The sequence below is a fragment of the Sinocyclocheilus grahami genome, unplaced genomic scaffold (assembly GCF_001515645.1).
Source record: "Sinocyclocheilus grahami isolate Dianchi unplaced genomic scaffold, SAMN03320097.WGS_v1.1 scaffold137.1, whole genome shotgun sequence".
NCBI classification, from domain to species: domain Eukaryota; kingdom Metazoa; phylum Chordata; class Actinopteri; order Cypriniformes; family Cyprinidae; genus Sinocyclocheilus; species Sinocyclocheilus grahami.
This window is the reverse complement of record NW_015505316.1, coordinates 2,235,343-2,257,660: the sequence shown is the minus strand read 5'-3', so window position 1 is coordinate 2,257,660 and position 22,318 is coordinate 2,235,343. Positions and strand designations below refer to the sequence as shown.

Genomic DNA, 22,318 nt, shown 5'->3' with positions numbered 1-22,318 from the left:
TGTAACTGATTGCAATTAAATAAAGTCCTCTCTTACAATGAACTCTCCAACTAGCAGCTGATCAATGGTTTGTCTGATTTCTGCCTTGGTTTGCATCTTCAGCTTGTTGTATTGCCTCCTGGCTGCTTCAGCCACTCTCAGCTCTAACTCAGACTGATATCCAAATCCTGGAAAATGTTATATAAACCATAATGAACTAATATTTCATAAAACCAATTCAAACTAATTTAGGATAGATGCTTATCCTTAATGCACACCCGAAGTGTGGACCCTTCCTTTGTAGAAAAACTCAGCCACTTTCTTGATAGCCTGAGGGTTATAAATGATATTGAGAGGACTGGTATTGACCTCCAGTCTCCTCTCAAATTTGCTCCTTATTGGATTACGTTCATAAATCATCTCAAAGACAGGTGGTGCTGATGATTCCATATCAGAGGCTGAAAAAATACAAAAATAGAAGTTCTTAATCAGCCTTCATAGACATTTATTTGTATATATGTATTTTCATACAACAGATATATGTTTTAATTTATAACTCACATAGATTGCTCATTTCTGTGCAGTTAGTCTGGCCAAAAGGCTGACTGATAGCAACAGCCACCTTGTCCTTAAAATGTAGAAAAGTTATGAAATCAATTATTACATTTCTGTCACAGATATTTTCAGCACATGAAGATTACTGTTCTATGGCAACAACTAAATTTAAATGTGAGAAAAAATCTAACCGGTTTTGGTGAAACAAGAACAGGAAAGATGGAGCCCTGGGTAGTGAGATCACGGAGAAACAGCCCACCAAGTTTCACTGTGAGTAATGAAGACTCTGAGCGAGGAAGAGACTCAACTCCGATCTTCACACCTGTGAAGCAAAATTAAAAATGTAAAACCAACCTTCAAAATTGAAGCCATTGAGACTTTATTGCAATAATAAGTATATATATATATATATATATATATATAAATAAATAATAATAATAATATATAAACCTGAAAACTCTAGCTGAATAACCCCGCTCTCATTCAAAAGAGGTTTCATTTTGTCTTGATGGTACAGGGTGACAGCTGCTTTCTCAAGGATAAAGTCCAACCGTGCAAAGAGATGATCCCTTCTTGTAAAGGTATTCAGTGTTTGTGAATCCTCCAAAGGATCAAAGAGATCATCTGTCTCAGCTGTTTGGAGGAGAGAAGGGACTTGATACATGGTGCATAATACTATGAAAATGTTCTATATAATTGTAATTTAATACAAAGAGACATTTGTAAGAAATTAGTACCTGCAGAAATTATTTAAAAATCATCTTTTTCCAGTTAGCATTGATGGAAGACTCACCAAGAATTTCCCACTGGGCAGTGCCAGGTAGAAGGTCATCTGATACTGGTTGTCCATCTGGCCCTCTTTCACTTCCTCCATACCAGCCACCCCAGCCTGGGAACCAAGACTGCAGATACTGGATCATGCCAGAACTCCCACTTTTAGGTATAGAGCCTGAGGGACAGGAGGCTGGGGTCTCATTTATCATAGGCTCTCGTAGACTCTAAATGGATATGAGGGATGAATAAAATACATGATTAATTAGTGTTAAGTGAGACTGGATTTAACAAATGTATGGACAGTGATTATATCGATAATACTATTTTCAAATAAAATGTATTTCTTCAATATTTGGCTACACAGTATCAGCAATGACTTTCAACTCTGACATTTTCAAAGACCCACAACTGTGCCACTAAAGTAAGTCATCTCAGCTTGCCTCTGCAATTTCCTCATGTTTGCGGAAGGAGACATAAACAGTGTCCCGGAGAATCTGCAACTCCTCCAGTGTCTGTTCATCTTCAATCCTCTCTAACTCACACTATTGATGTGAGAGACACAGATTACAGATTATGTAAGATTCCAAACTTAAGAACCACTCATGCAAAGGTGAATACTGAGACATTGTGGCAATCTAACTCTTCAATCCTGTAAATCCATAATTCTTACCTCCTCCTGTGGACTCAAAGTAACTCCCTTAAGCCTCTGGAAATACAGGCTAGTGTAGAGTTTGGCATCACGCGCCCTGTGCAGAGCAAAGTCCCAGCTTCCCTGTCTCCGCTGTTCTCTGATCTCATTCAGGTTGGCATTAATGGCAAACATCCACCACTGTCGACAGCTTCAACATTAAAAGGAGATATTATTCTAGTAAAAAATACCATTAATGAGTAACAAAATATTTTTCAGGTTTTAATCAACATGACCTATTAAGAGGTTTTTAAAGCTTATTTCAAAACATATTTAGGCTTGTTTGTAATAGGAAAAAAAGAAATCTCATTACTTTCCAGAAATGGGATGTTTTGGTCTCCACTTCCAAAAAAGCATCTCCCTTTCTCGTCGGTCCAGTTCTTTAAAGAATGCCATAATCTGTTGATACTGAACCTGAAAACAAGCACCAATTTAAATCATAAATGTGAGTTAAACAGTAAAAGACGAAACTAAATGAAGTTTCACATATAGTATATTTTAAATGAACCAAACCCAGTTTGGTTAAAGTCACCCAGAAAAGGAACCATTTGCAACTACTTTTGATGTTCACATTGAAGCAGATATAAAAGGGGACATCATCGCACAAATCAATCAATCAATCAACAAAAAGTGCTCAAGTTTACATGTAATGTCGGGCCAATATTCCTTGGAGTGCCAGAAAACAGCCTAAAGGAAAGGTTCACATATGGGACCTAAAAAAAAGTTACCTGTGACAGACGAAGTGAGAGGGGTTCCAGTTGCACTTGGCCCTCAATGCGAGGCGTGTTACGAGATCGTAGCGGCTCTTTAGAGGCATTCCTCCTCACCAGCACAGAGGCACATACTGGCTCAAATATATACTGATGCTCACGGCTCTGCATATATTTACTCATCATCTCCTGTAACAGACAATTGAATTGATCGAGAAAAAGTTCACAAAAAGCACTAGCCTTTGTGCTATTGAGTGTCCTTCCTTACATTATAAAAAATTTACCTGTACGTCTGTTGAGGGAAGATCTCCAAGCATGCTGCACTCCGTGTCCCAGTACACACTGAATTCACCAATTTCCAGCTCCTTCTGCCGAATAAGCTTCTGAGCCTGTGAATAAAGAATTTACCTTTCATGTTCCAACATGTAAAGACAGAGCCACTTCATGAAGATACCAAATAATATGGATAACTCACTGGTTCTTTGGAGCAGTTCTGTGCAGATACATTCTTGATACAAACACCAAAGGCATAGGGTTTCTCAGGGTTGGAGAAATCATCTTCAAATCTTAAGTGGACACCTTGAATTTTCAACTAATAACATACAGAATAGCAAAATAAATATTTATTTATGAAATTAAACTATAACAAGTGCAAGGAAAGAAGTAACTATGACAATACTGAAAATTACCTCTATATTCTCAACTATTCTAGTCACAACAGACGCTGTGACAGAGTACCAGTAAGATTCTCCTTTCTGCTCACATTCACTCTGATAAAATACAAAACAATTATTAAAAACACACATAATTGAATTGTGCATTTCATATATAAAAAGTTCAAATTGATTCATAGAGAACAACACAAAAAGCAAGCATTAAAAACAACAGTGAAATATTAATATAAATAAAATTTAAATACAATTGAAAGTGTCATTAAAAAGATATATCCTTAGAACTGTGAGTGCTTGGTCTCATTTTAATCATTTCAATAGCAAAAATTTGTATTTTTAAAGCATAATGGCTAAAATAAATAAATAAATAATCAGCATTAGAAGACCAATCAAATAGAATGGAACAGACAAATAAATCACTTACAGTCAATGTATATGTACACTAGTACACAAGTAAAATATGAAAAACGTCAGCATTTGACTACAGCAATTCAACGACATTTTATTACCAGCCTGTACCTTCCACTTGTCCTCTAGTGCCTTGAGCAGCTGTTTCTTCTGCTCCCTCTCAGCTTCTCTTTCTCGCACCTCATCATATTCCTGTGGGGGGGCAGGGCCGATAATCAGGTTCAGCTGGGACATGCAGATGACCCATGGGTCACTGTGCGGTCGATAAAAAGGGATCTGGAGGGTGATCTTCCCAATGACACCTGAAAAAAAGTACACATAATATTTATGAAATACACAGAATTTTGCATACACACCAGTGTTCAAAGGTTTTTTAAAAAAATTTTTAGACATCTCTTATGCTCATTTATTTGATTATACTACAGTAAAAACAGTATTATTGTTAAAGATTTTTACCTTTTACTCTGCTCCCTCTCAGCTTCTCTTTCTCGCACCTCATCATATTCCTGTGGGGGGGCAGGGCCGATAATCAGGTTCAGCTGGGACATGCAGATGACCCATGGGTCACTGTGCGGTCGATAAAAAGGGATCTGGAGGGTGATCTTCCCAATGACACCTGAAAAAAAGTACACATAATATTTATGAAATACACAGAATTTTGCATACACACCAGTGTTCAAAGGTTTTTTAAATTTTTTTTAGACATCTCTTATGCTCATTTATTTGATTATACTACAGTAAAAACAGTATTATTGTTAAAGATTTTTACCTTTTAAAATAACCCAATTATCTATTTGAATATATATAGTTTGCAGAATTTTCAGCAGCCATTACTCCAGTCTTCAGTGTCACATAATCTTTAGGAAATCATGCTGATTTGCTGCTCCAGAAACATTAATTATGGTAAAATTTTTAGTATAGGGACCAATTCTCACAATTAACTAGTTGCGTATTAGCATGCCTATTATTAACATATTGGCTATTTATTGGTTCTTATAAAGCGCATATTCTGCATGACCATATTCAACATCCCTAATCCTACATAATACCTAAACTTAACAACTACCTTACTAACTATTAATAAGCAGCAAATTAGGAGTTTATTGAGGCAAAAGCCATAGTTAATGGTTTGTTAATGGAAAGAAATGGACCTTAAAATAAAGTGTGACCCTTATATCAACGTTGATAAAAGTTGTGCTTAATATTATGTGTAAACTGTGATAACGTTTTTTTAGGATTGTTTAATGAATAAAAAGTTCAAAAGGCCATTTATTTCACAGAGAAACCTTTTGTAACATTATTAATATATTGTCTGTCATTTTAGATCATTTTATTGCATCTTGCTGATCAAAGGTATTAAAATCTTACTGATACAAACTTTTGAACAGTAATGTAATATTTAATAATAATAATATTTATGTCTATTAATACCATTGAGAAATTGATAACAATTCCTAAATCTAAGAATAAAAAACACATGTTCTCAAATATCATCATGTCACAGCAGAAGAAGATCCAGATAATCCTGTTCTGACATACTTCTGCTGTGTAAGAGTTTCCTTAATACCCACAATTAAGATCACAAGATGCAAACACCTAACCCTTAGTTAGCATATACAACATTTCAAACGATGTTTGTGCAAAGACACCCAATAAGCATCCGATAATAAATCAAAATAAAATCCATTAATTTAGGTTTAAAGATGCAATTAGATTAATACCTAAAACATAAATATTACTTCTGACAACTATGCTTAAAATGGAATACAAACACAACATCAATACTCCACTCATCACTGGCCAAGGAAAAGCTAATTTACTCAAAATAAGGTTTGTCCATCTCACAGTGGCCACCATGCTGGGATAACATAAGTCATGATCAGCCGAATAACTGCTCACTTTATCTTGAAAAGCCCCTCTATAAACAGACACGTTTGTTGCTTAATAAATTAATCATCAGGGTATTTCCATAGGGGCACGCTGACATGTGTAGTATAAAGTCCAAGGTGACTGTCACATCATCCAGCAAAACAAACAAATTGCTTACTGAATCTCTAACTGGCTACAGCCCAAAGGCTGGAATACCACTAACCTGCTTTAACCTCAAAGGGCAGATCAAATCCTCGGAGAGCATCTTTTCTTAGTGGGAGGTTCTCCAACTCCACTGCCCCTGGATCAAAACAAAATGCATACTTCACAAAATGATACACAACACAAACAGTAAGCTCCAATTAGCACACACAGACTAAAACTAATGCATTCAAATACCTTTGAGAAGAGCAATAGAGAGCTGGTCAGTGTTAAGGTTGCTCACATATTTGCCCAGATATGTGTTGAGCACCCAGGCAACAAGTCCCTCCAACATTATAGGAAGGGAAGAGTGCACTGGGATTAGTCAGTTAATGTAAATCCTAGCAGGCGATGAACTTCACAGTTAGCGTTCACTCCAGTCATCTGAAGTCTGAGGAGTCAAAGAAACACAAACAAAACACAAAGTTTGTAGCAGTGCTTTGACTTGAAGGCCCCTATTGCCATCAACAATATTTGAAGGCCCCTCGATTTATCTAGTTGTTTGTGATTTATTGAATAAAGATTAAGGGCTTCTTATCCAATAAAATATTTTAGAGCTTGGAACGGAAAAATCTAAATTCATTACAAAAATGGCAATGCCCATGGAGTTATAAGATTTTATTACTTTACGTGACTTTGCCAGGTCTAGAAAGCACACTTAAAATTGTCGAGGGAGTGAAAAAAGAAAGAAAAGAAATCTAATTGTTTAGCTGTGTTTTTTTTCGGAAAGGAAATGTACAAAACTTTTAAGAAAAAAAGTCTGAAAAAAAAAACATGGACATGATTAGAAAAAGTTAATTGGTCTTTACAAAAAAAAAAAAAGTCACATTTGTGATCTTCATTGTCAAAAATGACCACCATGAAAGGAAAAAAAACAAAAAATACAGAAAATTATTTTGGGGCTACAATCTACAGAGTTGCAAGTATGAAGTAGCATTCATATGAAAAATCTAATAAAAGTAATCACACCATGGTATTACATATGATTTTCTTTATTTCTCCCACCGGATGGTACCAATCTGCCTTCCATGGATTGGATTTTAAATACCTGCTATATATTTTTTTACTTAAACACTGTATAAATTGAAAATAATATAATTTATATATTCTTATATTTACATTATTTTATATAGACATGCATGATTAATAGTGTAGTATCATGAAATTCCATCAAAACACAAAATTACAAAGAATAACTATTATAAAAACAAAATATGATATCTTTAGTTCATTATGAAAAATTCACACTAATTGTCTTCGGAGTGTTTTGAACACCGAGAATCACAACTCTGACTCCTAAACGCATAATATCAGGAGTTTAATACTTGCTTTGTCTAATTTGAAATCATCTTAAGGCCAGGACGTTTCGTGAGGCCCCCTAGTGGGCCCTGGCTCCCTGGTTGAGAACCACTATCCTAAACAATTATTTGCCACACTAAAACAAACAGACTAAGACTAATATAGGTGATTTTTCTGAATATCTGCCAGACAAATTCTACAGTTTGTACAGCAGAAACTTAGGAGTTGACAGCCTCAGTCACTTTAACTGCATCTTTTCCCATTCAATGAAAGTGAGGCTTTCGTTTTGCAACTCATGATAGTGAGTCAATTTAATGACAGAACATTCGTTTTAAAGCGGACTATGTAGAAAACTTACCATTGTTATGAGACCGTCTGCTCCTCGGTCAACCGCAGTCTATGATCATTTCAGTCCAAATAAAGCTAAAATCTCCACTGTCCAAGCCAAGCAAAGTCCGGCTCTTCGAAGAGAAGATGTCCTTGCTGGCTAAAAAGAAAGTAAAATATCTCCTTTCTTTTTAAAGACCCTTACATAACACACCGCAGCTGACAACCACAAACGAAAACAGCACAGCTCTCTGTGACTCAAAGGCAGTGACACTGGGGCCGCGCTAGCATGTGCGCTCGTCCTTTAGCATTGCGCGACAACTGCCTGCCAACTTTAAAACATGACAAACAACTGGACAGAGTGACCGGTCACAGTCAGCAGTCTAGTTCTGCATTGGTCCGAGTCTCTTGTGAAATACGCCCTGATCTGTAGGCACAGTTAGTCGTGGGTCCTCTGCTCTCATCTCTCAACTTCCAACATGTCAAACTGAATTCATGAAACGCTTCCTGGAACCTGCGGCGCTTCCGGTCACGTGCCAAAACAAAGCGATTTTTGCCTAAGTCATTGGGGCAAATGGTCGTCATGTGACATCTAGCGTTTGGAGGGCGATTTGATAACACATTAATTACTGTTGGGCTATTTTCAGAGCTGGCACAAATATGGAATCTTGAGAAAGTAGATACAGCAATATCAGCTCGACCTATTATTGTGCGCAGTCATATCGTTTTCTATGGGTGCAGTTCCTGTTTCCTACATATGGGGGCGGAAGAGTAGCGCGTAAAGTGGCGGCGGTGCCATTCAACTTCAATAAGTTGGCCAAATGATAACATTTCGAGGTAAGAATACTTGGTCTCCTATTTAAATACTACAATTTAATTATATAATCGATTTACAATGTCGTATTATATTCGTTTACTACATAAACAGAACACCAGTTATGTTGGAAAATTCAGACAAAAATAATTTTAACTTCAGGCGTCACAATTTCTTCAAAAATACCATAAAACTGCTTTCAAAATTGGTCCATATCACAATGAAAGCCATTAAAAACAGTAGCAAATACGTTTTAAAAATGTTTTATAATGTATTTAATATTAATAAAAATATATTTATAATATGAGTCATGATTTAATAGAACACACACACAGAGAGATGATAGCTAGATAGCTAGATAGATAGCTAGCTAGCTAGATAGATAGATAGATAGATAGATAGATAGATAGATAGATAGAATAATGCATGTCAAGGCTTAGCCTGTGTGACAGATAGGCTACAGAACAACAACAATAATACATTTTTATATGATGTAAAATGATGAGATGAAGTAGCTTCAACAATCAAATTTAGATTTACTGGTTAATCAAGTTGGCTTAAAGGAGATTAACTTTTAATTGAAGTCAAATTATTATCTCTCAGTCATACTGCCTATAGTTTATAACACTCGCACACACTAATTTATACAAATGTATTATTAAGTGCACTGTGCGGAGTTATTATATTTAATAATCATTACATCTATGATCTATCTCATTTATCTCTACCGTCAAGCAGCAGTGTGATCATGCATCTCTAATTACTAAATTTTACTACAGAGATCCCATGAATTCATTAGATCTGACAAATTGCACTAAACGGTGTAATCCATGCAGACCCTATAACCAATGTAATCCCCCAGCCGTACCAGGACGTCCAGAGGCCGTAGGGGTTGTTTTCTCATTTCAGGGGCAAGTAGACATGAGGACTGCAATATAACAAAGAGTGAAAAATTTAAGGGGGTCTGAATACTTTCTGTACCCACCGTATATCTTGAGATGAAATACACCACTCTTCTGCTGAGCAGAAAAAATAACAATAATCCCAGCACATGTGGAGGTCTGCACCCCCCTGGCTGGTCGTGTGCAATCACATAATCCCAGCCTGCCTACAATAGCATAGAAGGCCATCTGTTCAGGTCATAGCCCTTTAAAACTCCACATCTGGACACTGGAGTGGGGGCAGTGCTCTTACTCTCTCTTTCAGTCTAGACCCCCCCCCGGAGTTCACAATTGAGATGACATATTCTGTCACTCTGTATTTTACGTAACACAGTCATGCAATATAGAGATTCTTGATATCTGTATGTATGTCTGTAAGCATAAATATCTCTTTTGAAGGTAAGAACATACAACTGTATAACTTAACCTGAATATAACTGTCTGTAACTTACCTTTACCAGATTCCAAACCAGTGGTTCTCAGCTAGTTTTGCTTCAAAATCAGGATTTTACGTTGGACATCAAATGGTAGTTTTTACAAAACCCATATGTCGAAAAATAAATGTCAAAGTAGATTTCAAATATACGCTAAATATATGTTGTAAACTGCAGTTTAAGAAATATTTATTCATTTATTTGTTTAACCTTTCTTTTGCTAAAAATATAATGTACATCAAGAGGCAAGAAAATATATTTCTAATTTCAGAATACATTTTGGGTAAAAAGCAAATATATATATTTTATACATAGCAATGCTTTTTGAAATCGAAACCTCTAAAATGAACACAACGTGTCTTCCTTTTTAACCACTATTGACAGGCAGTTCATACTGTAATCACACTCACCACTGTAAACTAACCAGCATCGGTGTCAGAAACAGTGAAGAGGATCAGGATGCAGGGTCATGCTGCTCTTGTTCTCAGGTCTTAGTCCACCACTGGATAATGAGTGGACAGTTGAAGGATCGGTTTCATTTGCCCTGAATGTAAAACAATCTTGGTCCCTGTCCAAGTAAACAGGCCTTTACACATACTTTCATATGACACACCCTAGCTTCCTCTTCAATTGACCTTTGACCCCTACCAGTTAATCACCTTTACAATCAAATTGATAGGAAATTATGTAAGTTTTAGTGTTTCACAATGTTACAATCTTTTAATAAAAATATTCACATTTAATATTCTAATATATTATTTATTATAATATATTATAATACATTAAATATATTATTTATTTTCTAGCTAATGGCCATCTAAATCATACTAAGGAAAGGAGTTAACGGTAAGGAAACAGTTGAACATGCTATAAATCAAGTCAATTTTAAGGAGAGGAAAGTTGGTTAAAAGTCAGTGAGAAATGGCAAGGGACAGGAGGAGACTTGATTAGTCAAATATTCCAAAGCCATCCTCAGTAGCGGAGTCTGAATTCAACATAACTGGCCCACAGACACGTAACCATAGCAACAAGAAGATCTGAATGTTGAAGAATCGTAGCCTCATTTTGCCAAACTCTTTCCTCTGTCTCATTCAACTTTTCGCCTAGAAAATGAGCACAAAAAAAGCATTGTGTGCTTTCCATCCTCTCTCATCTCCATCAGAGGGGATGTTTGTGGAATCTATACCTCTCTGTCGCTTGCTTTCATCTGTCGTCTGTTAAATTCATGACGTCACTGTTGCGAAGTCATGGATATCTCCCAACCACAGCATATATATTAAGCTCAATTTTAAAAGCTTTCATTGAGACAAAAACCTCCTCCAGCATCAACCTAAAACCTAAACTAAACTCAAGCAAAATGAGATTATATAAAGGCACTACCATTTGCTCTATTGTTATGTGCAGTGCTTTCTGGGTCAAAGGAAAAGAAGGAATGATACAGCATGTCACTGGCTGCACCTGCAGGAACTTACTGTTATTTTCATGAGATGGTGGCAGAAAGAAGGACTGCTTCATCTAGTTACAATATGGCCTAGACTGTGACCAGTTTTCTTGTTCAGAGACCAATTTATTAATTATTTGAGTGCTAAAAAGTGTAGTTAATTAATATAATATAATCAGTGTTGGAAAAGTTACTTTGGAAATGTAATACAGTAGGTTACAGATTACAAGTTATTACCCTTTTTTAAACGTAATAAGTAATGTAACTCTTTTAATTACTCTAATGTAACTTATTCCATTTGATTACTTTTTAATTAATTTTCTAATGAATGTTTTCAACTGATAATCATTTTCAAATATTTAAAGCAGGCAGGTTTAACCTTATAATAGGACTCAACTCTGATTACTGTCAGACTTTCAAAATCCTTCATTTGAATAAAGATGATAAAATGTAGATTTTATGGCATCAGACTTTAGCACCTCTGTTTACTTTGAGATCATTTGGAGGTTAAATACTAATATACAATCATAACAATAGTTTAATAGCTATGATACTGTTTTTGAAATCAAATCATTACATAGATATTACAGGAAACACTGGCATCTAACAATGCCTTGGGACATACAGATTAGCAAACAGTTACATCTTAAAAAAAAAAAAATTAAATAAATAAATAAAGCATATACATAAACCTATCACTCTAAAAAATGCTGGGTTGTTTCAACCCAATGTTGGGCCAAATATGGACTAACCCAACTGTTGGGCTAAAAAGCTAATTTAAAAATGTAACCAAAATTTAACCCAACAGTTGGGTTAGTCCATATTTGACCCAACATTGGGTTGAAACAACCCAGCATTTTTTAGAGTGTAAATAGGAAATAAAATAGTTATCGAATAACCATGAAAACTCCTGAAACATTGTTGTCTCATATTTTAGAGCAGTCAATGCAATTTGGGAAAAAAATAATTAAAATATAATATTAAAATAATAAAGAAAATATTTAGAAAAATCATTTAAATGTGTGTGTGTGTGTGTGTGTGTGTGTGTGAGAGAGAGAGAGAAAGAAAATATTTAGATGTAACCCCCTTTGTAATCATTAACATTTTCATAAGTAACTGTAACAGATTACAGTTACATTTATTTTGTAATTAAATTATGTAACTACGTTACATGTAACTAGTTACTCCCCAACACTGAATATAATATAATATAATATAATATAAAAATTTATTTAAAGAGTGCTACCCTCTTGGGATCAGGTACAATATGTGTGGAAAAAAAGATTAAGGCATAATAATTGATCTTTTTAAACACTTTGGCGTCAATGTTTATTTAGTCATAACATAAAGTAAAAAAGGAAAGAATGTTACGAGACAAAATCGACATAAAATGAAGGACAAAAATTTCCCTTTTAATTTAGCCTTTAAAATACCTTGATTGAGTACTTGATATACAGTATATAATTGCAACCCATCTGTAACTACAGCAAGCGTATTAAGAGTATGCATGACATTTATGAAGTCGTGGATAACCAAAAATGTCTTATGATATTTATAATAACCGAATTGACTGGTGATTTGAAACTTTTAGATGAAAAACATGTACAGTATGTTTATGTTCATTCTTTGGTGATAAGTGCCATTATGATTTTCTGTATGAAAAATGGCTTACAGTATGGCTCACTGGGATTGTGTGCAATATGTCATCTGTACTTTAAAGTGCAAGTAGCTAAACCTTACTAAAACTGAGCAAGATTCATGTACACAATACCAAAAATAACTGCAAATGTAGAAAATACTAATTACCTTGCACATTTCCATAAAAAGGCTATTTGATGTCAAAATATAATGCTGATCACTTTTGAATACGGGGCATGAGACACTGCATTTTCAGGAACAGTTTTAGTCTTAAGGCTCAATTCGATCATTGGTGTTCAAGTATAAAAAACACAATGCTCCATTCAAGCATCACGGATGAAGGTTGTGAGATGTGAGACGGCTCTAGCAGCCTCACTCTAGTCACACAGGGGCCTAATTCAGGGTTCTTTTGTCATGGAAAAAGCTTTTTCACCTCTTTATCCAATCCCTTGGCTTCCACTGTGTGGTGCATTATGGGTCATTTGTAATCTCCATTCTGTCCAACAAGTCCCCTCAGTCCTCTGCCTCCTCTTCATCTGTCCTTTTGGATTTGAGCCGCTGGAAACAGTGGATAGTGGAGGCCAGAAAGAAACTGGCAATAATGGCTGCCACTGAAATACAAATTCCAGAAAAAATGACTATGAGATAATCAGTGAGAGTCAGCAATCCCCGACACTCCCGGAAACTGTCCTCAGAAAGCACACTGAGGGACACCTGCCGCCCGTCCCCTGGAAGAGAGCACTCCATACCATCTAACCCTGGAATAGAGAAAGACAGAGAAGGGAACAATTATTATTGAACATATACAATTTCAGAAAAGACCTTGTGGTGTATCTTAGATTTTTCTTAACTTTAAAGACTAAAAGATAAAGTATATTTTCAAAGTACATTGAACATTTATGTAAAAAAAAAAGAAAGAAGAAGAATTACTTTTAAAAAATGTGATTTCACATTATCTGACCTCTTTATTTGAAATGCCTTGATAAAAAGGGCACATTGAATCTTTTGGTGAAGAGTCCATGGAACATTCAGTTTAGTCTCTCATGACTAGTGTTCAGTTACCAGACTTGTTTGATTTTCCAAACCAGCTCACATGTCAGGTCACTAATGTCACAAGCATCCTCAGCAGCACAATATCATGAACAGACATTATCAGTTTTTTAAAATCTCAACAATTTCAGCATATTTCACATCATATGATGATAAAATGATAAACCAATCAGCACAAAATTGCACTAAGTATATATACTGAATTATGATATTTCAGGTACATGGCGCAATTCAATAAAGCAATAAAGTGTATACTGTATATGCTGTTAAATAGCTTGTGGTCAGTAATTTAGCATATTAGAATGATTTCTGAAAGATCAGATAATGCTGAAGAGTAATGACTGCTGATAATTGACAGGAATAAATAAAATGTTATAATCTTATTGGTTTTGCTGTATTTTGATCAAACAAATAGCAAAAACTAAAATTACACATTGCTAATTAAATGGAAAGTCCATCTGTTTTTTTAAATTCATTTTTTTAATTTCAACTGTCTGTTTCAGTTTATATTTTCCATTTAATTTCTTTTTGTTCAGCATTTGATGGTCACATATCCAGACAGCCTATCGCTTCAAAGGATAATAAATGAGCAAGCACACTTCATTAACACACACTCAATACTCAAGGCTATATACTCCATTTGAATATGTGCACTAGCACTCAATGCCATTACATTCAAGTGCCTTTCTGATGGCTGAGCTACACCTAGAATGAGCTTGTTTTCCAAACTCATGCTTGATCTGCACTGGAAAACAAAGGGCTTATGAGACTGACACATCTGTTTGAGATCAGGTTGAAAAAGGCATCTATAGGAATTATTACTAAATAAAATGTTAGGCTACAGAAATTAACATATTATAATCAGTATACAGAAATATGCCCTGCTATAGAATAGTGGTATTATTACGTGGAAATTTTTGTATCTAGCAATAATACTGCAGCTATGACTCAGAAAACTCCTGTTACATAACGGCAAGATAAGATGCGAGATGGGATGCTTTCCAATTTAGTTTTTCTTTTTTCCCTCTCTCTTTATGAGAAACGTTTGTGAAATATTCCTCGTTGGTGTGTATTTTGATTTTCACAGAGGGAGGTTTAATCTCCTTTCAGCCGTGTGATCAGCGGACACCAGATGACAGATTTGAAGCGGAACATCGCCTACGTAATACAGCCACGCTGACAGACAGACACAACAGAGCGGCAGAGCTCCACAGCCCCATCTCTCCCCTAATTACATTCACGCTCAAAACCCCTTGTGATTTCGTGTTGCCGTTTGTGCTTTGGCAGAGAGAAACTGGGATTTTTGAGGTAAAATAATAAGAAATGGCATTCTCATCAATATAAACCCTCCGTGTCATAACACAATGCCACCATGTTTGTTCATGTCATTGGCCAAAGTCAGTTGACATCACCATCAAACGTGTGAGGCAGTAAGTGCGGATGAGTCACTCCATCCAGAAGGGGTTTTCCACATGCAGGGGATTCAGTGACCTCAGCCTCCTTTGTTGGGTCTGTCACGTGGCCGTTTGCCCAGCTCTAGGAGCTCATCTAATGTTTTATCACGCCAGAGCTTCAGTGTTTTACGCTGGAGATCCCCGAGAGCGAAAATCACATATTACCAACACGCGCACACATGCTTTTACCCATTTAGAAAATTCTCACAGCGGCCACAAGCTCAGTCAGCCGACTAGTGTCCTGTCACCACATATGTGTAACACGAGGAAGAAACTGCCATGTTCTTATGTTTGCATCAGTGAAATGAATCAAAGCTGCACTTTTGTAGTGTAATACAGATGAATATATGAATCCCATTATCATTAGGTCTCTCTATTCAGATTACGCTGATTTCATTCAATAGATTTGATGTGCTCAAAATCCTGTAGACCTGAAAAAATCCATCCTGTTTTTTTGTTGTTGCTACAGTTACAGAATGCATGCATTAATCTTGTGGTAAATTGTTGGCATAATTGTGATATATTATGATGCGCGGTAACCTCTCAGGCTCTGTCTTTGACCTTTGAGGGTTGTTTAAGTGTGTGCCTGTCACATACATGTATGTTACTTCACATGCTTTGCTTACATACTCAACAGTGTATTTGGTGGAAATCTTGGTTCTTGCCCCTGAAAGACTGAATATCCAATTACCAGGCAACTAAAAGCGTGCCAGAAGTGTGCTATCATCAGTATCACATTCAATGTTGGGTTGAATAATGGATGTAACGTGTTCATCCATACCCAAGTGCCAGAATTACAACGCTGTAAGGGAGTTTAAACTAGTGGCCCTTGGACTATCTGATTTAAAGACTACCTTTGGATCTTTCACAGGTGAGCCACCACAGACTGTGAGAGGGTTAGAGTGATTCAAAAGGTCTTTAGTGTATGAAAAAATTATGACATTATTTCATGCAGATCAGGAAAGCAAGATTTAAGCAGCTTACCAGTTGGGAGCTTGTGACGATTCTCCAATAGCCACAGAAAGAGTTTGGCAAAGTTGCAATTGCACAACCAGGGGTTCCCTTCCAGGCGTATCATCCGCAAAGAAGGCAACTGGCTCAACACCTCAACGTCCAGGCCAGAGAGGGCATTCCTCTCCAGCTCGAGCTCTCGTAAGGAGGTGAGGCCCGCAAAGGCATCCTTGCTGACCATATTCAAATACGGATTGTTCCCCATTCGTAGCTTGATCAGACTACGGGATTCCCCGAAAGTTCCCGAGGGGATCTCAGTCAAGTTGTTGCTTCCCAGGTCCAGGTAGACCAGTCTGGAGGATGTGCTCAGAGTCCCAGGCTCCAGCCTTGTTAGGGAGTTATTCCTCAGATCCAAGTACACCAAATCACTGTAGAGAACTAGGAAATCAGAAGGGATCCAGGGAATCCAGTTGTTAGACAGAAGGAGTCTCCGTACGTCCAAAGGGATGGAGTCTGGAAGACGGGTGAGTCCTTGACCTGTGCAGTCCACGGTGTGATGGTCTGGACACAAGCAGCTGGATGGGCAATTGTACCCCCAAGTTAACAAGGTAGAGGATAGCAAGGCAAGGAAAGGCTGAAACCAGTGAACACATGAGAACATTGTCAAGAGGGTGCGAGGTGAAGGGGAGATTGGGGGGATTAAGAGAGGGAGGTTTGGAGAGGGGTTGAGGAGAGGGGATGGGGTAAAGGGTCAGGGGTCGAGATACTAGGAAAGGGGACAGGGGCGCATCTGGAGATGACAGGAGTCAGGGTTGTCGCGAAGGCATCTTTCCTTGTCTCCTAGATTGCAATCTACAAAGTCTTGAGCAACAGCAAGCGGCTACAAAGACACGAAGCTCTGTTTTCCACGAGATCATGTAGCAGGCAGTGTGGGTCGTGTGGCAGCCTGCTGGCTCTGAGCATGAAAGGGGAGGAGAGACCGCGATCGAGAGAATGTGGGGAAGAGAGAGAGCGTGCAATGCAAGGGATTAGCAGAGAGGTAAACAGAGACGAGTGAACCAGAGACTGGGAAGCGCTGGGGGTATGGAGAGGGGAGGGGAGTGTGACGACTGAAGGGGAGGTGTAGTCCACTCGGTTTACCCACAGTCGAAAGGGAATTCTGATTCTTTAATTTAAATGTACACTATTTGCTGATCCGTATCTTGGTCCATACGCTTCTGCTCTTGATTGCGTGCCATCTGAACCGTGGTGCCCATAGCACATTTGACCCAAGGCTGTGGTTGCAAGTCTAATTCCATCCTGGATAAATGGCTAATGACTTGTTGGCTTCGTTTCAGTTGTCCTCCGATTCAGTCGGCGTAGTACATCATTTTATATTCTGGCTCCATTGCCATGGTGATGGATGTGACGATTAACATGGGGCTGTGAGCATACAAATTACTGCCCTGAAAGTGAGAGATGGTGACTGTGAATAACTGTGTGAACCTCAGTGAAGATGATCATTGCATGCTACAAATCAGAAATTGCGTCACAGCTGCACAACTCCCATTATGGCTGTCCTGAAAATCACAATGCTATCAAAAAGTCCACATATTATATGAATTGAGAGGAATAAAAAAAGATTTTGACAGTACCTCTTCTCCAGCGCGCTCATGAAAGCGGTCATTACTCATTGCTTTTCCAGCTGTTGTTGTTTATTTTTATCGCTCTGTGTTCTGAATTCATGTTTACTCCTGTGCTGCTGTAAATCTCCAGGCAAATAGAACACATGCTGTGACCACAGACAGCTTTCCTCTTAAATCACACGCACTGGAGAATAGCATGGCACAGCCCAATGGAATTACACAATACTCCCATATAGGTCATTTTTTAACCTTGACCTTTCTGGCAGGCATCACCAGGGGGAAAAAAAGACTTGCCTTTGACCTTTTTCATGTGGCACATCTTTGAAAAATATCAATTTGAAATGTTACTTCCCCCGGTGTCCCTGTAAAAGAAACAAATGTCAGGTTCATTAGTGCAAAGGAGGGTAGGTACAGGATATATTCTCAGTAGGGCATTTGGCAGTGTCAGGAAAGCAGTGCAGATTTTCCATTCGCAATTAAAGTCTGGCACATGAATAAATTATAAATATCATGAGCAACATACTGTTTGAAACAGTTGGGCTGTGGATGGGACACAACAGGTAAGGACACGAACAAAAGGTAATGCTACTTACTGCGATTTAAAAATATGGCTTGCGTGCAAGACAATAAAAAGCCAACACTATCTCTCAACCAATTCGTACATATTTTATAAAGTGGCTAATTCATACAAATTCGTATGACCTCACTCATGCAATTTTTGTATGACTTGTCTAAACCCCAATGATGAGTAGAATTAGGGACGGGTTAGGGGTAGGTAATTCATACGAATTGGGGAACTCATAAAATGCGTATGATTTAGCAAAAAGCGTATGAATTTGTATGAGTGAGGTCGTACAAATTCGTACAAATTAGCCACCTTATAAAATATGTACAAATGGCCATGTGATTGAGTTGAAGATGCCGATAACTTTGTGTGCCTTGCTTTGGCAGGGTTGAGTTGGTTCTTTTACAGAATCGTCAAGGAGGGTGCATGACAGGGCTTAGTGGAGAAGATCATCCAGCTCAGATTTTCTCACCAGGGTCTTTAAAGAGAAACATGAGATAATCCCATATACACACACCGCAAGAAGACCATGTGCCAGCATCCCCAAAAAGAACACCTGTCAGCCTCGGCTGAGGACATGGTGACACACTTTCCTTCCAGGTACATTCTGGGCCCTCACTCCGGATGATCCTCACCAACATACCCAAGAGCAGGATACTGTCACCCTACTGAACCTAAGCAATGTTGAGACAACTGGCCACAAAATAAATAATGGAAAAAAGCACCAATAGTCACAAAATATGAATGTCTTGGAAACTAGGACACCCACTTGAATGCACAGCATCGAAGTCCTAACTACGAGGGATCAACGAAACTGGGCCAAGTCATTAAAGCACTTTCAATCACAACCGTACTGACAAATTCAAATTATGTGGATATAAGTGCACCATGGTATATGCAGAATTACATGGCCACATATTTAGTAGATTACAGGATTACTGGATTAATATTTCATTGTACTTTTGGTGTGGTTTGTTGTGGTGGTTTATTCCACTGGGATTAAATAAACACCATTGTCCACTGCAGCCAATGAAGTGACACTACAGTTATCAGATGGGCATGACAGTTTGATCATGTTTCAAAGACTAGCCATTGATGCAACTTTACTTGACCCCTATTTGTCAAGACCGTGAGTGCAAAACTGGTGTCCAGCAAGCTACCTGAAACATTTAACGCCACCAAATTAGTTGAAAAATGTTTCCAGAACACTCCCCATTTCTGCCATTGGTGGGATAGTCACAAATCACCTGCAAAATGGATTTAATGAATGACAATTTAGAAGGAACAACTGGCAAAGAACAGATGTTCTGAATTCAGGCTCCACACAGAAGCACCCAGATCACAGCCAGAAGTTTTCTAATCTTTCTAATACTACAGCTTGAGAAACTTATTCCCTGTCTCTCTTTCTCTCACACACACATACACAGGGTATTGAAAGCTCAGTAATTTGTTTGCTATCTGGGTGACAGTAGAGGATGCCATTAAAACAAGACTGGGCTGGATAGATTGCAGGAGGCGTAAGTCTTTAGTTCAACTGGCAGAGCAGGTCAAATACAGATGGCTTCCGAGGGATGATGTTACATGCCTGCAGAAAACACTTTCCAAATGAACTACAGGAGAATAAATGGTATAGGAAAAAACATAGCAAATTAGTGGTATTTCAAAAAAGCTGAAATGATCTTGGCAAGGAACAGATCAAATATAGGTAATACTTGCGGTAATACTCTCAAAATATTGAGAGACCTGTAACAAACTGTAACAAACTTGTTTAAAGATAATACAGCAGCATGTCATACCAGAAGCACATTAATCCAAGAAGAACATGGAAACAATACTTTGGACAAAAAGTAATCTGTCTAACAAAGTTCAGATAATCATAGAAAGCATAAAATAATTCATATAAATATGAACTATTTTAACAATAGTTTTGATTAAAAAAAAAATACTAGTAACATTTACATTTTGTGGTTTCACCAGTAATTGTGCTACAGCAGATATGCTTCTTATTAGCATGTCAACAGACCTCATTTTGCAGTCTACAACTCCCCCTGGTGGTCTGGAGCAGTACAACACCACAAAATAATCATTTAGACTTTTCTGTAAAAAATAAATGACTTATCACATGACCCATGACACTGACCCTTGCTCCATATTTTATTGAAGAAAAACATAACGGGCCACAAATGTTCTTTCATAGAAAATAAACCAATAGCAATACTACAAATTATTTAACTGTAACATCATTCACAGGGTTACAGTAAATTTACATTTATACAAAATCCAGAGCCTCCTGCTTCACTCACAGTGGTCATGGTGGCCAGTACAGTGTGTGTGTATGATGGGTTAATACCAATGAAAGTGAATGCATACTATTGTATGCGTGTACATGGCCTAATCCACAGTCATATGTTTACCACAAAGAAATGTATTTTTTATCGAATAGAGAGTGAAACGGAAAAAAATTGCCACATTACAATTAAAAATGGTAAAAAAAAGTTACACAAAGGTGTTTTCTAATATATTAACATATGTACATTCTTTTCATACAACCTTATGTTCTGTCGTCATGGTAATGACATACAAAAAAAATTAAATCACAATGACAGTCCACTGAGCCTGAAATAATTTTTTTATTCCCTTTATGAATTTGATTCCTGGTGCTTTCGTGAATTGTTAAATTTTCAATTAAAAGGGAAAGAAGAAATGGTTTTGCAATAATAAATGATGTTGCTAACAAACCGTTGCACTTTCAGTTTACTAGAAATTTGCCCAACACTCTGAAAAAAAATGCAGTTTAATGTAAAATGAAAGCATGGAATATAGATATGGGCATATTTACCTAAATATTGCAGCACATAACCATTAACAGTTCTGAGTTTGTCAGGCAAAGCTTTACAAAGGACAAATCAGCCTGTCTCACATTAAAAGTCAGTATGCCTACGGAGGAAAACAAGCAACGGTCAGTAAAAGAGGAGTTCGTGCTGAGAGAGAGCGAGTGAAACAAAAATATGTGAGATTCAGACCTATTAAGAAAGCGAACAAGAGAATTTCTATACAAGTGTAAAGTGTTTAGACGAGGAAGACCAGTCAACAAGTGGAAGCACATTCACTTTAGCGAGACGGTGTCACAGTGTCAACTCAACAACTATTTTGGGTTACAAATGTGCCGTGCTCCAGGAAGAGCAACAGACTAGAACTGCTTATTAACCAACACTGTATATACTGAAAACAACAAACAAGCAAGCGTGTATTTTGCAAAGTACTTTACAATAATGATGAATATGTCATGAAGTTTAAATGTGTCAAACATGTCAAAGATATAAAAAAATATGGCCAGTGAAGTTTTTCACTTAGTCCAAGCTCATACTGTCAAAATGACCTTTGCCACACCACTAAAATTCAGATAAACTGCACAAAACTATACAAATAAGAGCATATTGTTGTTAAAAATGAATAATTCATAAAACATATCTTTCAATAAAAGCAGACTTTAAGTATTTTCTAATGTGTCTTTTGGTCTCCCTCTTTTCATCTCATTCTTTAATTTCGTAAGCTGCTTTTTGTGTGTGCAGTGCTTCAATTGTGGCAAGAACGTAATACTATTTAATGTGGACAACAAAACTTCTACAAACTGGGTACAAAATAAGGCCCGAAAATGAAGTTGGACAGGCCAAATCCAAATTTCAAGTGGGAGACAGGGGCATTTAAAGTGTTCAAACCTAGCTACTTTCACTCTAATCTTATGTTAGATAATAGCTTGTCAAACATCTAACAACAAAAACATGGGATTAGTGCCTCTAATGCTTTAAAAAAAGTAATTGGACAACAAATTGTACCCTATTTGCGAAGTTCCAGAATGTATATATACACACATAATTATATATGCATATATATACATAAATACAAGAAATTGTTAAAATAGCG

At 37.1% G+C, this 22,318-nt stretch overlaps 2 protein-coding genes across 2 annotated transcripts in view; both read right to left on the bottom strand.

Annotated features, from left to right (window-relative positions):
- Positions 1-7,983, bottom strand: part of LOC107591132 (vacuolar protein sorting-associated protein 13D-like) — a 41,783-nt gene extending 33,800 nt beyond the window's left edge. The window contains exons 1-17 of the mRNA XM_016280174.1: positions 7,513-7,983; positions 6,054-6,246; positions 5,878-5,955; positions 3,897-4,087; positions 3,396-3,476; positions 3,182-3,298; positions 2,991-3,095; positions 2,725-2,895; positions 2,310-2,410; positions 1,979-2,147; positions 1,749-1,850; positions 1,328-1,532; positions 985-1,167; positions 726-856; positions 541-607; positions 258-437; positions 37-167 (exon numbers count right to left, since the gene is read on the bottom strand). Of these exons, the coding sequence (XP_016135660.1) occupies positions 37-167; positions 258-437; positions 541-607; positions 726-856; positions 985-1,167; positions 1,328-1,532; positions 1,749-1,850; positions 1,979-2,147; positions 2,310-2,410; positions 2,725-2,895; positions 2,991-3,095; positions 3,182-3,298; positions 3,396-3,476; positions 3,897-4,087; positions 5,878-5,955; positions 6,054-6,150 (2,109 nt within the window). The 5' untranslated portion in view covers positions 6,151-6,246; positions 7,513-7,983. The remainder of the gene's footprint in view (positions 1-36; positions 168-257; positions 438-540; positions 608-725; positions 857-984; positions 1,168-1,327; positions 1,533-1,748; positions 1,851-1,978; positions 2,148-2,309; positions 2,411-2,724; positions 2,896-2,990; positions 3,096-3,181; positions 3,299-3,395; positions 3,477-3,896; positions 4,088-5,877; positions 5,956-6,053; positions 6,247-7,512) is intronic.
- Positions 7,984-12,437: 4,454 nt separating this feature from the next.
- Positions 12,438-17,942, bottom strand: lrrc38a (leucine rich repeat containing 38a). Its single transcript, XM_016280148.1, has 3 exons — positions 17,839-17,942; positions 16,238-17,649; positions 12,438-13,507 (listed from the first exon to the last, which is right to left on the bottom strand). The coding sequence occupies exons 2-3, from the start codon at positions 16,863-16,865 to the stop codon at positions 13,263-13,265; spliced, it is 873 nt and encodes a 290-aa protein (XP_016135634.1). The 5' UTR covers positions 16,866-17,649; positions 17,839-17,942; the 3' UTR covers positions 12,438-13,262.
- Positions 17,943-22,318: the final 4,376 nt, after the last annotated feature.